At 42.4% G+C, this 18,430-nt stretch overlaps 1 protein-coding gene across 2 annotated transcripts in view; it reads right to left on the reverse strand.

The window, feature by feature from the left end:
- Positions 1-18,430, reverse strand: part of GRIK2 (glutamate ionotropic receptor kainate type subunit 2) — an 855,383-nt gene that overhangs the window by 112,928 nt on the left and 724,025 nt on the right. For both annotated transcript variants that reach the window (XM_089665163.1, XM_089665154.1), the window contains one exon: positions 13,762-13,979. In XM_089665163.1, the coding sequence (XP_089521289.1) occupies positions 13,762-13,979 (218 nt within the window). The remainder of the gene's footprint in view (positions 1-13,761; positions 13,980-18,430) is intronic.

Raw genomic sequence — 18,430 nt, forward strand, 5'->3', positions numbered from 1 at the left:
CGCCCTGCACATGTGATATGCCGGTCGGGTAATGGGACTTGGCACGGGGGTGGCGGCTGAGGACACGGCGGAAAAAGAGGTGGTAGAGGCGGACATGCTTGCTGGACCAAGGACGTGCAAACGTGGAGGCAAAAGCGTCGTGACCTGTCCAAGTTGCTGGTGCGGCTGTGCCGGCACCACGTTCACCCAGTGGGCCGTAAATGACATGTACTGTCCCTGACCGTAGTTACAGCTCCACACGTCGGCGCTGCCGTGCACTTTGGCAGAGACCGACATGCTCAAAGACTGGCCCACCATCTCTTCTACATGTGAATGCAGGGCTGGCACTGCCTTTTGGGCAAAGAAATGACGGCTTGGCACTCTCCACCGCGGCGCGGCACAAGCCATCATTTCTCGGAAAGGTGCTGAGTCCACCAGTTGGAAAGGGAGGGACTGCAGCACCAGCAACTTGGACAGGAGGACGTTCAGCTTTTGCACCGTCGGGTGCGTGCTCGCAAACTGTTGTCTCTTGGATACGGATTCCAAGAAAGACTGTTGACGGAATCCGAGAAGAGGAGTAGCAGGAGAAGGAGCATCTGAACGAGCGGAAGATGCCAATGAGCGACAACTCCCCTCAGCAGAGGTGTTGGAGCCTTGACTGGCTGATAGAGGGCGATTGACGACGTCGGGTGACGGAGCAAGTAACGGAGCGGGTGATGGAGCGGGGGCTGGGGCAGGCAGAACCGCCGTATGTTTATCACGGTTTTCCCAGGCCACCGAATGGTGACGCTGCATATGCTGACGCAACGCTGTAGTCCCAACATGGGCCCCCTGGCCACGCTTGCATTTCTGGCCACATAGTCGACATACGGCTACGTTTACTTCCTCGGGCGGCTTGAGGAAAAATTGCCACACCACCGAGTAGGAAACTTTGCCCCCGCTACTCTTCACTGGCTGACTGCTACTTCCTCCGTGCGCACCGGCACCACTACTGGCCGTGGTGGTAGGCTGCAGTGGAGCTGGTGCTCTACTCCGTGGACGTTTGGCTCCACTGACACTGATGCGACCCTGCTGCTGTCTCCTGGGCAACCCACCGACTGTTTTGCTCGCTGCCAAGCTGCCACCCTCTTCTCCTGATGATGCGGAAGAAATTGCCTGATGACGACGAGGCTGCCAAGTGCGATCAACCTCCTCATCATCAAGTAGGGTCTCCGCCTCACTACTAGCCCCCTCGGCTGCGTCTGGGTCAGGAGACAGACCTGTCTCTAGACCGGCTACCGAGCCACTCTCCTCGCCAGTACTTGTTCGCTTGGCTGCTGAAAAGGCCGATGTCTCCCCCCGTTCCTGACCGCCCTCTGTTAGCTCTTCCTCACTGTACAGTGGGGCTGAGCCCACAGCATGCGATACTTCGCTTGGTGAGGGAACAGCAAAGGACAGGGGCAGGTAGAGGACACGTGATTTCAGTGGGCTTGGTCCCGGGCCATGCCAACTAACGGTTGTGTCTGACGTACCCACCGACCGTTGGCTGTAGGTGTCAGAGGTGACCTGGGAAGAGGAAGACGACCGAGCCAACCAATCAATGACGGCAGGGTTGTCGGTGGAGACACGACCGCTGGATGACACCGGGAGCACTGGCCTCTGGCTGCGAATACTGCTGCCTCGACCCCTTCCTCTGCTGCCACGTCTGCTCGCTCCTAAAACATTGCCTCCTCTGCCACTCCTCTGCATGTTGTCTGACATACTATTTAATTCAACGATTAGGTGTCCCTGAGTAACAATTCTCTGGCACTCAGTAACAATTCTGTCTGTCCCTGAGTATGAATTCTGTGGCCCTGAGTAACAATTGTGTGTCTGTGCAAGTAACAATTCTGTGTCTGTGCAAGTAACAATTTTGTGTCTGTGAGAGTAACAATTCTCTGGCACTCAGTAACAATTCTGTCTGTCCCTGAGTAACAATTCTCTGGCACTCAGTAACAATTCTGTCTGTCCCTGAGTAACAATTCTGTCTGTCCCTGAGTATGAATTCTGTGGCCCTGAGTAAGAATTCTCTGGCACTCAGTAACAATTCTGTCTGTCCCTGAGTATGAATTCTGTGGCCCTGAGTAACAATTGTGTGTCTGTGCAAGTAACAATTCTGTGTCTGTGCAAGTAACAATTTTGTGTCTGTGAGAGTAACAATTCTCTGGCACTCAGTAACAATTCTGTCTGTCCCTGAGTAACAATTCTCTGGCACTCAGTAACAATTCTGTCTGTCCCTGAGTATGAATTCTGTGGCCCTGAGTAACAATTCTGTCTCTGTGCGAGTAACAATTCTGTGTCTGTGCAAGTAACAATTTTGTGTCTGTGAGAGTAACAATTCTCTGGCACTCAGTAACAATTCTGTCTGTCCCTGAGTAACAATTCTCTGGCACTCAGTAACAATTCTGTCTGTCCCTGAGTAACAATTCTCTGGCACTCAGTAACAATTCTGTCTGTCCCTGAGTAACAATTCTCTGGCACTCAGTAACAATTGTGTGTCTGTGCAAGTAACAATTCTGTGTCTGTGCAAGTAACAATTTTGTGTCTGTGAGAGTAACAATTCTCTGGCACTCAGTAACAATTCTGTCTGTCCCTGAGTAACAATTCTCTGGCACTCAGTAACAATTCTGTCTGTCCCTGAGTATGAATTCTGTGGCCCTGAGTAACAATTCTGTCTCTGTGCGAGTAACAATTCTGTGTCTGTGCAAGTAACAATTTTGTGTCTGTGAGAGTAACAATTCTCTGGCACTCAGTAACAATTCTGTCTGTCCCTGAGTAACAATTCTCTGGCACTCAGTAACAATTCTGTCTGTCCCTGAGTAACAATTCTCTGGCACTCAGTAACAATTCTGTCTGTCCCTGAGTAACAATTCTCTGGCACTCAGTAACAATTGTGTGTCTGTGCAAGTAACAATTCTGTGTCTGTGCAAGTAACAATTTTGTGTCTGTGAGAGTAACAATTCTCTGGCACTCAGTAACAATTCTGTCTGTCCCTGAGTAACAATTCTCTGGCACTCAGTAACAATTCTGTCTGTCCCTGAGTATGAATTCTGTGGCCCTGAGTAACAATTCTGTCTCTGTGCGAGTAACAATTCTGTGTCTGTGCAAGTAACAATTTTGTGTCTGTGAGAGTAACAATTCTCTGGCACTCAGTAACAATTCTGTCTGTCCCTGAGTAACAATTCTATGGCACTCAGTAACAATTCTGTCTTCCCTGAGTAACAATTCTCTGGCACTCAGTAACAATTCTGTCTGTCCCTGAGTATGAATTCTGTGGCCCTGAGTAACAATTCTGTCTCTGTGCGAGTAACAATTCTGTGTCTGTGCAAGTAACAATTTTGTGTCTGTGAGAGTAACAATTCTCTGGCACTCAGTAACAATTCTGTCTGTCCCTGAGTAACAATTCTCTGGCACTCAGTAACAATTCTGTCTGTCCCTGAGTAACAATTCTCTGGCACTCAGTAACAATTGTGTGTCTGTGCAAGTAACAATTCTGTGTCTGTGCAAGTAACAATTTTGTGTCTGTGAGAGTAACAATTCTCTGGCACTCAGTAACAATTCTGTCTGTCCCTGAGTAACAATTCTCTGGCACTCAGTAACAATTCTGTCTGTCCCTGAGTATGAATTCTGTGGCCCTGAGTAACAATTCTGTCTCTGTGCGAGTAACAATTCTGTGTCTGTGCAAGTAACAATTTTGTGTCTGTGAGAGTAACAATTCTCTGGCACTCAGTAACAATTCTGTCTGTCCCTGAGTAACAATTCTCTGGCACTCAGTAACAATTCTGTCTGTCCCTGAGTAACAATTCTCTGGCACTCAGTAACAATTCTGTCTGTCCCTGAGTAACAATTCTCTGGCACTCAGTAACAATTGTGTGTCTGTGCAAGTAACAATTCTGTGTCTGTGCAAGTAACAATTTTGTGTCTGTGAGAGTAACAATTCTCTGGCACTCAGTAACAATTCTGTCTGTCCCTGAGTAACAATTCTCTGGCACTCAGTAACAATTCTGTCTGTCCCTGAGTATGAATTCTGTGGCCCTGAGTAACAATTCTGTCTCTGTGCGAGTAACAATTCTGTGTCTGTGCAAGTAACAATTTTGTGTCTGTGAGAGTAACAATTCTCTGGCACTCAGTAACAATTCTGTCTGTCCCTGAGTAACAATTCTATGGCACTCAGTAACAATTCTGTCTTCCCTGAGTAACAATTCTCTGGCACTCAGTAACAATTCTGTCTGTCCCTGAGTATGAATTCTGTGGCCCTGAGTAACAATTCTGTCTCTGTGCGAGTAACAATTCTGTGTCTGTGCAAGTAACAATTTTGTGTCTGTGAGAGTAACAATTCTCTGGCACTCAGTAACAATTCTGTCTGTCCCTGAGTAACAATTCTCTGGCACTCAGTAACAATTCTGTCTGTCCCTGAGTATGAATTCTGTGGCCCTGAGTAACAATTGTGTGTCTGTGCAAGTAACAATTCTGTGTCTGTGCAAGTAACAATTTTGTGTCTGTGAGAGTAACAATTCTCTGGCACTCAGTAACAATTCTGTCTGTCCCTGAGTAACAATTCTCTGGCACTCAGTAACAATTCTGTCTGTCCCTGAGTAACAATTCTGTCTGTCCCTGAGTATGAATTCTGTGGCCCTGAGTAAGAATTCTCTGGCACTCAGTAACAATTCTGTCTGTCCCTGAGTATGAATTCTGTGGCCCTGAGTAACAATTGTGTGTCTGTGCAAGTAACAATTCTGTGTCTGTGCAAGTAACAATTTTGTGTCTGTGAGAGTAACAATTCTCTGGCACTCAGTAACAATTCTGTCTGTCCCTGAGTATGAATTCTGTGGCCCTGAGTAACAATTCTGTCTCTGTGCGAGTAACAATTCTGTGTCTGTGCAAGTAACAATTTTGTGTCTGTGAGAGTAACAATTCTCTGGCACTCAGTAACAATTCTGTCTGTCCCTGAGTAACAATTCTCTGGCACTCAGTAACAATTCTGTCTGTCCCTGAGTAACAATTCTCTGGCACTCAGTAACAATTGTGTGTCTGTGCAAGTAACAATTCTGTGTCTGTGCAAGTAACAATTTTGTGTCTGTGAGAGTAACAATTCTCTGGCACTCAGTAACAATTCTGTCTGTCCCTGAGTAACAATTCTCTGGCACTCAGTAACAATTCTGTCTGTCCCTGAGTATGAATTCTGTGGCCCTGAGTAACAATTCTGTCTCTGTGCGAGTAACAATTCTGTGTCTGTGCAAGTAACAATTTTGTGTCTGTGAGAGTAACAATTCTCTGGCACTCAGTAACAATTCTGTCTGTCCCTGAGTAACAATTCTCTGGCACTCAGTAACAATTCTGTCTGTCCCTGAGTAACAATTCTCTGGCACTCAGTAACAATTCTGTCTGTCCCTGAGTAACAATTCTCTGGCACTCAGTAACAATTGTGTGTCTGTGCAAGTAACAATTCTGTGTCTGTGCAAGTAACAATTTTGTGTCTGTGAGAGTAACAATTCTCTGGCACTCAGTAACAATTCTGTCTGTCCCTGAGTAACAATTCTCTGGCACTCAGTAACAATTCTGTCTGTCCCTGAGTATGAATTCTGTGGCCCTGAGTAACAATTCTGTCTCTGTGCGAGTAACAATTCTGTGTCTGTGCAAGTAACAATTTTGTGTCTGTGAGAGTAACAATTCTCTGGCACTCAGTAACAATTCTGTCTGTCCCTGAGTAACAATTCTATGGCACTCAGTAACAATTCTGTCTTCCCTGAGTAACAATTCTCTGGCACTCAGTAACAATTCTGTCTGTCCCTGAGTATGAATTCTGTGGCCCTGAGTAACAATTCTGTCTCTGTGCGAGTAACAATTCTGTGTCTGTGCAAGTAACAATTTTGTGTCTGTGAGAGTAACAATTCTCTGGCACTCAGTAACAATTCTGTCTGTCCCTGAGTAACAATTCTCTGGCACTCAGTAACAATTCTGTCTGTCCCTGAGTATGAATTCTGTGGCCCTGAGTAACAATTGTGTGTCTGTGCAAGTAACAATTCTGTGTCTGTGCAAGTAACAATTTTGTGTCTGTGAGAGTAACAATTCTCTGGCACTCAGTAACAATTCTGTCTGTCCCTGAGTAACAATTCTCTGGCACTCAGTAACAATTCTGTCTGTCCCTGAGTAACAATTCTGTCTGTCCCTGAGTATGAATTCTGTGGCCCTGAGTAAGAATTCTCTGGCACTCAGTAACAATTCTGTCTGTCCCTGAGTATGAATTCTGTGGCCCTGAGTAACAATTGTGTGTCTGTGCAAGTAACAATTCTGTGTCTGTGCAAGTAACAATTTTGTGTCTGTGAGAGTAACAATTCTCTGGCACTCAGTAACAATTCTGTCTGTCCCTGAGTAACAATTCTCTGGCACTCAGTAACAATTCTGTCTGTCCCTGAGTAACAATTCTCTGGCACTCAGTAACAATTCTGTCTGTCCCTGAGTAACAATTCTGTCTGTCCCTGAGAATGAATTCTGTGGCCCTGAGTAAGAATTCTCTGGCACTCAGTAACAATTCTGTCTGTCCCTGAGTAACAATTCTCTGGCACTCAGTAACAATTCTGTCTGTCCCTGAGTAAAAATTCTGTGGCCCTAATAACGTTTCTGTGGCCCTAAGTAACAATTCTCTGGCACTGAGTAACAATTCTGTCTGTCCCTGAGTATGAATTCTGTGGCCCTAACTAGCGTTTCTTTGTCCCTAAATAACGATTCTGTGGCCCTCATTAACAAGTCTGTGTCCCTGAGTAATGGTTCTCTGTCCCTAAGTAACTTCTCTCTGTCCCCAATTCTCGTTTCTGTGGCCCTAACTCTGTCCCTGTCCCTAGTACAGAGCGGTCTGCCTCTGTTCAATGACTGCAGGCAAATGAAGATTTCCAAAATGGCCGCTATATATACCTCGACCATTACACAGTGCTGGCTGGCTGGCTGCTGATTGGCTGATGCGATCACATGTCGTTGAGGAATGCATTATGGGGCAGCGCGCCTTGTCTGCGCGCCTTCCCCGACATCCCCGCTCCGTCGCCGCACATGTCAGCCGCCATTTTCGGAAAAATTTCGATTCGCGCGTCCGAATTAGGCTGTTTTTCGGATTCGGCACGAATCGAAATTTTTCCGAAATTCGACTCGAATTCCACTTCGGATACTTCGATTCGCTCATCTCTAGTTGGCATCTTCAGTGTGGGCACCTAGCTGTGAAGGCTTGCGGCTTCATAGCCGGGTGCCCACTGCGCATGCCTGAGTAGCACTGTGCTTTGTGAATGGTCCCATAGTCTTCTGAGACCTGTCACGTGTCCCAGAAGACTACAGAGTAGGAAGACAACTTCCGCTTCTGATCACTTTAGGCGACCGCAACGGAAGTGGGAGTGGGTACCTGTCAAATTCAGGTACTCGCTCCCCCCCACTCCCCAAAGGTGCCAATCCTTAATGGGGAGCAGGGTATAATGCATTAAAGCAGAACTTCCACTTTTGGGTGGAGCTCCACTTTAAGTTGTAGCCATATGATTGACTAACAATTTGTGTTTCCAAGCAATTGAACAGTTGTTCCTAGTAAAGATGGCATTGAGCGTATATACAGTGTAATATAATTTTTTACAGATAGATATTTAATGCATAAAAAAGGATTCCCATAGTACCAAGGGTTTTCCAAGAGCACAACTTAACTATATTTCTTGACAAGAGGAGGAGGCATGTTTAATTTTTTTCTATTTTTCTATACAGTGGTTTCCCCCTTTGAAATCTGTCTGTACAGTTGTGTTAAACTCCATAAAATAAATTTGATGTCATTGTACAGCTAGAAGATTTTTTCACTGAATTCATTCTATGCATTAAGGTAAAAATCCTTCTGTGGTCTGCTCTCCCCCCAGTCGCAGCTCTCTCCCTAACTCAATGCCAATGAGGAGAGGCAGGGGTAGAGCCCAGCCGAGCTCTGTATGTGAATGTACATACAGTTTGGGGCTCAGGATCTAGCTGCATGAGAGCAGAGGGGAGGAGAGCCTGCGGGGAACTGGATAAGAAGAGGATCTAGGCTGCTCTGTACAAAACCAATGCACAGAGCAGGTAAGTATTGCATGTTTGCTATTAAAAAAAAATTAAAGGTTGTGTACAACAACTCTCTTTCATCCGCTTTAGACTCGCTTGCTCCTCCAACAACACGAACCATGAGGCCCCGACCGCTACAACCCTGGCAGACTGACCACACCCAAAATCTCAAATGACACAGTCGCGCGCTGGAGCGATTATGGTGTAAAACCAAATCCCACCAAGCGTTCAGCCGTTATAAATCTGCCTCCTTAACATACACTTCCTCCCTTCACGCTGCTAAACAAGCCTACTTTGTCACTCTCATTAATACATTCTCTTCCAGTCCTCATCGGATCTTCTCTACTTTTACCTCCCTACTTTCTCCGCCTCAAACGCCACCCAGCGCCTCACTCACTGCCCACGAGATTGCAAACCACTTCAAAAACAAGATTGACACAATTCGTAGGGACATCGCCACTACACAGACACCCACCCTGCTTAGAATTCCTCAAACCATACCTCCCTCAACTCTTTCCTCCTTTGACCTCACTACCACCAAAGAGGTCCTTAAGGTCTTCTCAGAAGCCCACTTCACCACCTGCCCCCTGGACCTTGTCCCCTCACAACTCCTTCGGTCACCCTCCTCTTCCATCCTATGCTCCCTCACTCACATCTTCAATCTTTCCCTTTCTACAGGTGCCTTCCCCTCCCCTCTAAAGCACGCGCACATCACTCCCATACTTAAAAAACCCTCTCTTGACCCCACCAACCTGAACAACCTAAGACCCATCTCCCTGCTGCCATTTACCCCTAAACTCCTAGAACACTTAGTCTACAATCGTCTGAGCTCCCACCTCACTGACAACAACCTTCTCGACCCTTTACAGTCTGGCTTTCGCCCTCTACACTCCACTGAAACTGCCCTACTAAAACTCTCTAATGATCTACTAACTTCTAAAACCAATGGCCACTGTTCAATACTCCTACTACTCGACCTCTCCGCAGCTTTTGACACGGTTGACCACCCCCTCCTCCTCAAAAAACTACACTCTTTTGGCATCAGAGACTCTGCTCTCTCCTGGTTCTCCTCCTATCTATTGCAGCGCTCCTTCAGTGTTACCTATAATTCTGCCACCTCCTCCTCACTCTCTCTCTCTGTAGGGGTCCCTCAAGGTTTTGTCCTTGGACCCCTTCTCTTCTCCATCTACACCTCCTCCCTTGGTCACTTGATAAACTCCCACGGCTTCAATTACCATCTCTATGTCGATGACACGCAAATCTATCTGTCTACCCCTCACCTCTCCCCTTCAGTCTCCACCCGCATCACTAGCCTACTAAGTGTCACTCCACTTCCTCAATCTCAACCTTTCCAAAACTGAGCTCCTAGTATTCCCCCCCGCCCGTGCCACTCCCCCTGACTTCACCATAAACATTGATAACACCACCCTCAGTCCATCCCCTCTTGCCAGGGTACTAGGTGTAATCCTAGACTCCCATCTGTTCTTCCAGCCCCAAATCCAATCGCTGACAAAATCATGTAGACTTCACCTCCGCAACATCTCCAAGATACGACCATTCCTAACCCCAGAAACCACTAAGAAACTTATTCACGTCCTTGTCATATCATGCCTTGATTATTGTAACTCTCTCCTCATTGGCCTACCTCATTGCAGGCTATCCCCCCTCCAGTCTATCATGAACGCTGCTGCCAGACTCATCCACCTCACTAACCATTCTGTATCTGCCACCCCTCTCTGCCAATCCCTCTTCTGGCTCCCAGTTGCCCAACGGATAAAATTCAAAACACTAACAATGACATATAAAGCCATCCACAACACTGCCCCAATTTACATAACCGATCTTATATCTAAATATCACCCAAACCATACACTCCACTCCTCACAAGACCTCTTACTCTCCAGCTCCCTTATCTCACTTTCATCCGCTTTAGACTTGCTTGCTCCTCTAACAACACGAAGCATCAGGCCCCAACCGCTACAACCCTGGCAGACTGACTACACCCAAAATCTCAAATGACACAGTCGCATGCTCGTCTCTAAGACTTCTCCAGGGCATCACCCACCCTCTGGAACTCCCTACCCCAATCTATCAGACTATCACCTACTCTACTTATCTTTACGCAATCACTGAAAACCTATCTCTTCAGGGAAGCCTATCCCGCCCTCTGCTAATACTGGAATCCTCTACTCTTCCAACCACTCCATCCCCAAAGCTATTACCTACTGTACCATTCACCCCTCCCTCCTAGATTGTAAGCTCCAAGGAGCAGAGCCCTCTAATCCCTCTTGTATTGAACTGTACTGTTACTGTATTGTCTCCCACTATAATGTAAAGCACTGAGCAAACCGTTGGCGCTATACAAATCCAGTATAATAATAATAAAAAAAATAAAGGTTTACAGTCAGTTTAGGACAGCATTTGACTCAGTGCCAACTGGCCAACCTTTTCCATCTTACCTATCCGTTTGCTGGAGAAACTGTGGGCACAGGGCAAACTGATGAACACTGTATGGTTCTGTAAAAACCTTAACAGCTTTTGGAAGAAAAACCATCTCTGTATTGACAGGTGTTTTGATGCCTCACCCAGCCTTGCACTAGCTTTATTAAACCTAGAAGTTGCTAATATTCCCCACTTGTGTTCATACAATTGTTACCCATATCCTCTTAGCAGCTAGACTTACTATTATCAGTTACCATAAACATATGCTTCTTAACCCCTCTAATCAGTGGTGTATTTAGGTTTTGTGCTGCCCTAGGCAACACAAAAATTGTTTGCCCCCATGGACACCAACCAACACTCCCCCCCTTTCCTGCTCCTGCACAGAGAGCCTGACATTGACCAACAACACCCCTGCTCCCCCACCCAGGAGAGCCTTCCAGTACCCCTGCCTTCCCCGGCGATAAAGAGACACTCATCTGCACAGCTCCACACATCCCTGGGAATGACAGCCAGGCTCTACATACACTATCAAGCATCCCAAAGCCTCTCTCGGATCCCACCTGGTTCCCATGGTGCACTTGTTCCTTTCTTTCATCCCTTCTTCTGGGGGGAGGTGCTGCCCCCCCAAAAAAAAAACTTGCACCCTAGGCAAGTGCCTTGTTTGACTTGTGGTAAATACACCCCTGCCTCTAATGCTGTTGGAGTTTTCCATCTACACTATAACTATGAAGAGATGAAAGCTATAAAGAAAGTAAATCTGTCATATTTGATCATTCTTTGATATCTTGGAGTCTTAGGTTTATTAGTGGCCATCCTTACTAGTGCATATGGACCAGAAATTGATTCTCATTTGGGAGGAGACCTGTGCCTATGCAGTACTTCATGGTTCCTATGAATGCTGTGAATTTTCTAAAACTTGTTTTATATGATAAATTGAGTGCAAATTTTTCACTGGCAACTACAACTAATCTAATGTTGATTACTTTGAATTGACTATACTGTTTAACCTTATTGATGCATGATTATGTGTGCTCATGTGCTAAACATGTTGTATATTGCCAGAGTGAAAGGAATAATTTTAGGGCCATCATTCATGGTTAACTGTAATATGATAACCTGCAAAGGCTAATTAAAGCATTGCCTATGGATGATTTCGGGTACCTTAGTCTGTCAATGCTTTATGCATTCAATGCGCTCAGTGTTGATTCTTGACATGCTGCTATTTCCTCAACACAAGCTCATCTTTTTAACTTATACTGAAATTGGGTAATATAAGGTGTTCTGTGCCTAAAATTTACTTTAGTGTACTTTTTTATGAAAATATACTTTAATAAACAGTTGTGCTAATACTGTGTGACATACAAAAAATGCAAGTATCACCATTTTATTTTTCATGGTCTTTGTTTGGGGGTTTTAGCTAATGTTCAGACCTAAAATGTGTTTAAAGACTTTGTCTAGTAATATACACACACGTTATACACATTCACATTGCTGAACAGGGCTTTTTCTGGTTGAAACATCTTCACACAAATGATGAACTGAATCCACCTGGATTTTGAATATTACAAATGTTCCCCAAATCCCACTGAAATCTTTAAGGGATGAACTGGGCAAATTAATTGCCTATTGTAAAAGGTATTAGAAAATGATTTGTCAAATAGAGGGTATAGGGAGCTGGGTGCTTTCAGGTGGAACATGCACCAATGAAAATAATAATAATAGTAATAATAATAATAATAATAATAATAATAACAATAATAATACCATTTGGCAAGAAGCAGCACCTTTAGAAAGGCTTACAGTGCAATATTAGAAATGCACAATTCTACATGTGTGTATTATTTCCATTTGTTCTTTTTTTCCAATAAAAGCAAAGAAAAAAATCAATTCAAATTGCTGGTAAATTACATTTCCCAGCCTCTTTGTTCTGTTTGTAAACAAGCAGCTGGGAATTCAACATCAATACCACACCCTTATCTTAGCGACCAATGATCCAAAGAGGTTAGGGTCTGGTATGTATTGTAAAGGTGAAAAAACAAGCAAAAAAAAAGCATAGTGAACCTCCAAAGTGCATAATCAATGTTGGAGTGTCTAATGATCTTGATCAGCATGATCTTACTGGATAGGTGTAGAGACATGTAGTACAGGCAGAGAGGTGAAGTGAAGCTGGTGTTGAAAGGTGCCGATGTAACAGGACAAAGTGAAAGTAACTTATATGGAATTGAGGGGGAATGACCAGGAAGGAGAATCAGGACTCTATGCAGTGGAACAATAACATCACTCCATTCATTGAGGCAGGAGAAGCAGCTGAAACTCCTCTCCACATATTAACATTCTTCCCCCCTTGTCTCAGCCCTATGCACATGGATAATTAACTATTGGCGCACAGGATGATTATGGTGTGCCCAGGCACTGCCGGCACACCCTGTGTGCATGCCTATGATGGCAAAGTATTTTCAAATGACAAGAAAGATTTCTTTCTTAATAAAATCAATTTATATATGACACTAAAAACACTACAAATGAAACATTTCTATCCAGTCATTTTGTATTTCCTGTACCTCTGCCAGACTGCAAAAACACAATTTTCTTTATTAGAAAGAATACAGTGGTGTCACATCAGTTCCTACAGCTAATTGCGTGGTCATTCACATTGATCGGTCACTAACTTTCATCATTTAGTGCTCTCCTCCAGTCTGGATTAAAATATGTTTTGTTTTTCTTCAAATAGTGTTTTATTTCCACCTAGTAATCCTGCAAATGACACACTTCTGGGGGTTCTGGGGTGGCTGTGGTCACTGTACCATACCTGCAGAATCCATGGTTGTTACCCAGGTTTGACTTGTCTGCCTTTGCTCATCCCCATTACATGAAGTATCGGTAGATTAGTAATTTTCAGAAGGATGAAAACATGATACAAACACAATACAGCATGTCTAACAAGATTAACTGATACATTTTATACTTGCGGAAAATATTTTTAGCCTTTGAAAAAAGAGAACTAATGCAGTCACCACAAATAAGGACTGATAAGGTGAATTATATGACATTTTTTCACATATTTAATTGTTCTTTAAACCATCTTGGGGCCCAGTGGCAAAAAGTATAACATATTTGTAACAGAATTTCAATGCAAATTCAATACATTTCATTAAAATTACCCTTTAAGCAACCCAATTTGAAAAAGTTTTGCAACACTGGTAACTTTCAACCATTAACTTATTATTACTTTAACTCATAAAAAAAGCAATATATGAAATTGCATACCTTAAAAAATGTCATTGTAGCACCATCTTGAACAGCTCCATATTCAATTTTAGTCTGTTTGGCTAAATCATCAGCAGAATCGATCGGGGATTCCATGCGCTCCACTGTGAGAAAGGCAGCTAAGTTGGCAGTGTATGAAGAAATGATGATAAGAGTAAAAAACCACCATATTCCTCCTACTATCCTTGTAGAAAGTGCTTTGGGCATAAGTTCGGAACCTAGTAAAAATCAAAGGATATATTATAAACATGATTCAAGTTAATCAACTATTCTATGCACATAATCCTGAACACTGAAAAGAAAATACACTAGAATTTAGCGCTATAGCAAAAAGTCAAATGGATTTATGCATTAACATTATAAGCAGTCTGCACAAATTGTGAGGCTGCACTCAGCTATGTTGAAAGCGATGCACTGAAATGAAGCAACTGAATCACTGCTGCAATGTGGGGCAATGCATGTTATAATCATTGATGCTATGCAGTGTCATTCATTTTGATTGCAATTGTGTGAAACATGGAAATGCTTAAAGTTGTTTTAAATATGAAATATGAACAAAGCGTATCTCTCTATAGTATGTACTTGTCTCAATGAAGAGCACTAAGTATCATTTCTGTCTGATGCTTTGTTCCTATGCTATCAGTATGAATCACTTCTGACACTCCTTCCTGACACAAAGAAAAAAATGGTACACTGGAGAGACCTTCAGCAGATTAACACCCTCAGCTTTGTTCTTGTGAGCTGCGTGGAAGGGTGTGTCTCTTTCCTCCCATCAGCTCTCAGAGCTTTCCTCATTGAGCTCTGCAGAGTGAAACTTCAGCTCTCCGCCCCCTTTTTTTCTGAACTCTCTGGCAAGCTTTAAAATTCAGCATTTTGAATGGATGTAGAGGAGAGAAGACTGCAGATAAAAAGGTACAACTTAAGTAGGAGGATTTGTTTTATCTCTGTTTATCACCCGGGGACAGTCACTTTAGTGAGTATATGTAAGAGTTTACAATCACTTTAATGTGTTTTAGAAAAAACAGTTTGATGTGTCTGATGTATGGAACATTTTGATGCATTGGGAGCCAAAAGATTTTAATGGGATGGCTTAATGTGTCACGCATTAACACATGATGCAACACTTGTTAACGCACATGCATTAACACACTGCACAAATTTAAATGGGCCCTAAAGTTAGCACATTCTAAGCATTCTGATTATATATTTTTTTAATTCAAATTGTATATAAATTAGGTCTGAGAGAAGAAAAAAGTCTATGGCAATGTCATGTTTTTGGAGTGGAAATACAGTACATTAGTTGTAATTAGAGTTAGCTGTTTAAATACAATCAGGTTTGATTTGAGTCAGCCCTCGCCAATATAACTTTCATTAATAAAGGTCAAGCTGGCAAAAAGAAGTTCAGAGAGCACATCTTGTCATGCTATCAGTCTTGCTAAGTTAGACAATGATTCTAAAGCCCTTTTTTAATGACCCGTAAATGAACCACAGGCAGAACCATACTTATTAAGTGGATAATGTTTAGATTACTACCGGTAGTACATCTATCCAAATATTACTGCCATCAATAAGTTCAGAAATGAACCCCAAAACAGTAACAGTAACAGCTTCCTTTATTTTAGCCAGTAGTCATGTTTTAAAAACAGAAAAGTTGTGCAAAGTGGAAAACATGGGGACAAAATGTAAACCACTCTTCACAAATAAATGAAGGCAAATTAAGGCTAGTTTACAGTTCAATTTAGGCCTATGAAAACATGAAATTTTTTTGATGTCCACAATATATCTAGCAAAAAACAAATACGTTTTTTTTTTAAGTAGTAGCGGTAGTAGTAAGAACATTCTACAACAACCAAGCACTGAAATAGCCTTGTAAATTTATGTAGGGGGTTTGGCTGCCACAGAATTTGGATGTCTTGCTATTATTGAAGGACCATGAATTGCTCTTAAATCATTGAATGCTATAGGGGAATGTTAGGTCATCAGTCTATGAGGTTAAAATGAACTGCAACTGAAATCCCAGTCAAAGACTTTTTTTTTTCAGATCAGGTCTTTATAGAACTATTATTGTTTTCTTCTTATTTAAAAATCTGCAAATCAAAATTTTCATGATGAGAAGTGAGACAAAATTGTCCTAGAGCAGTGTGAGACTGTAGTTGATAGCTGCTGAAAGTGTACTATTGCAGATTGTCAACCTAATGGTGCTTTGGCCAGATACTGAAACTTTCACACATTTAAATATCTTTCACACAACCGAATGACATTGGAATGTCACTACCATATACCAGCAGAACTTAAAAAAAATGAATCTGCCAGCACTTCATGGTTAAAAGATGTAGATTAGTAAAGGAAGGAAAAGGAGTGTGTGTGTTGAAATTACTATATAAAAATGTTGTAATCATAAAAACCAGAACAATACAAATGCATGTAGCACTTCATCCTGTTCAGATCAGTGCTGTTGGGAAATGAAAGCATTTTTTTCTTGCTTTGGATGGCTGTCAGTTGCATCCCAGGCTGAAGCCCAGTTTATAGGGGTTTCTGTGAGTGAGTTACAGCACAGCACTGTAGTCAACCTTTTAGGGATCTGAATAAAAAATCTAAAGATAAAAAGTTATTTTTTACAGAGGAGTGAGAACCTCTCTCCAACACGGGTTGGATGCTTAATGCTTTCAATAATTTGGGACTGTGTGTTAGAATTGTGAACTTCTCTGAAACGTGTGTTATTATCAGTATCGATGTTTGAAACATGATCCTCCATCCTATTGCATCATCATTTAGATGTTCTGTCAACATACTGGATGTTACAGGCAATGCATGGTATTATTTAAATAGCAAACCAGTTAACTAACTTAGGTTTGGCAGTTAACTAACTGCCTAATGTTCATAGAATAACCATTCGGACAATATACACTGAAATAGCCTTGTAAATTTATGTAGGGGGTTTGGCTGCCACAGAATTTGGATGTCTTGCTATTATTGAAGGACCATGAATTGCTCTTAAATCATTGAATGCTATAGGGGAATGTTAGGTCATCAGTCTATGAGGTTAAAATGAACTGCAACTGAAATCCCAGTCAAAGACTTTTTTCAGATCAGGTCTTTATAGAACTATTATTGTTTTCTTCTTATTTAAAAATCTGCAAATCAAAATTTTCATGATGAGAAGTGAGACAAAATTGTCCTAGAGCAGTGTGAGACTGTAGTTGATAGCTGCTGAAAGTGTACTATTGCAGATTGTCAACCTAATGGTGCTTTGGCCAGATACTGAAACTTTCACACATTTAAATATCTTTCACACAACCGAATGACATTGGAATGTCACTACCATATACCAGCAGAACTTAAAAAAAATGAATCTGCCAGCACTTCATGGTTAAAAGATGTAGATTAGTAAAGGAAGGAAAAGGAGTGTGTGTGTTGAAATTACTATATAAAAATGTTGTAATCATAAAAACCAGAACAATACAAATGCATGTAGCACTTCATCTTGTTCAGATCAGTGCTGTTGGGAAATGAAAGCATTTTTTTCTTGCTTTGGATGGCTGTCAGTTGCATCCCAGGCTGAAGCCCAGTTTATAGGGGTTTCTGTGAGTGAGTTACAGCACAGCACTGTAGTCAACCTTTTAGGGATCTGAATAAAAAATCTAAAGATAAAAAGTTATTTTTTACAGAGGAGTGAGAACCTCTCTCCAACACGGGTTGGATGCTTAATGCTTTCAATAATTTGGGACTGTGTGTTAGAATTGTGAACTTCTCTGAAACGTGTGTTATTATCAGTATCGCTGTTTGAAACATGATCCTCCATCCTATTGCATCATCATTTAGATGTTCTGTCAACATACTGGATGTTACAGGCAATGCATGGTATTATTTAAATAGCAAACCAGTTAACTAACTTAGGTTTGGCAGTTAACTAACTGCCTAATGTTCATAGAATAACCATTCGGACAATATACAATGGTGTGTGGGTCACCTAGGTATCTACAACTGGAACATCTGGTAGCCCCACATATAAACATGCCGGTGGGGTGTAGTCATGTTCTCATTGTTCTTTTAGAACTAAATGAACTAGGTGAAATCATGGTGGCAATGGTGCAGGCTTTCCTACAGACAAAATAAAATCCTTGTTTTCAATATTTCCCTATACCCAAGATCACCATAGAGAATGGAAAAGTATCGGAAGATAATATGTTTTATTTCTTGGAATTGAGAATTATAATGTGTAGAAAAAACAAAAGGGGAAACATTTGTATTATGAGTCTGACTTCTCTTTTTATACCGTTTGTTTAGTGAATGTATTCTTAAGAGGTCCGTTCTTGGGATCCCCCATGCACGGGCACGGTCGCTTTTGATCTCTGACTTGTAATATCCACATTTTAGAAGCCTAAATTCCATTTGAGCCCCCTGTTTTGCCCTAATAAACTGGCTCATGGGGATAGCTTTAATCACATGCGAAGAATGGCAACTTAACACATGTAAAAATTAATTCCTGGAGGTAGGCTTCCTGTAAGCACGTACAGTAACTTCATGACTATCGGGCAATCCAATTAGGGTTACATCTAGATAATTGATCTCATATTGTTGCTCCTCCCCTGTAAAATGCAAATTTAGGGGGTTATCATTATAATGAAGAATTCCACCAATGACAGATTGTTATTTACAACAAATCATC

The sequence above is a fragment of the Staurois parvus genome, unplaced genomic scaffold (assembly GCF_062004578.1).
Source record: "Staurois parvus isolate SC_StPar_1 unplaced genomic scaffold, SC_StPar_1.0 ptg000048l, whole genome shotgun sequence".
NCBI lineage: Eukaryota > Metazoa > Chordata > Amphibia > Anura > Ranidae > Staurois > Staurois parvus.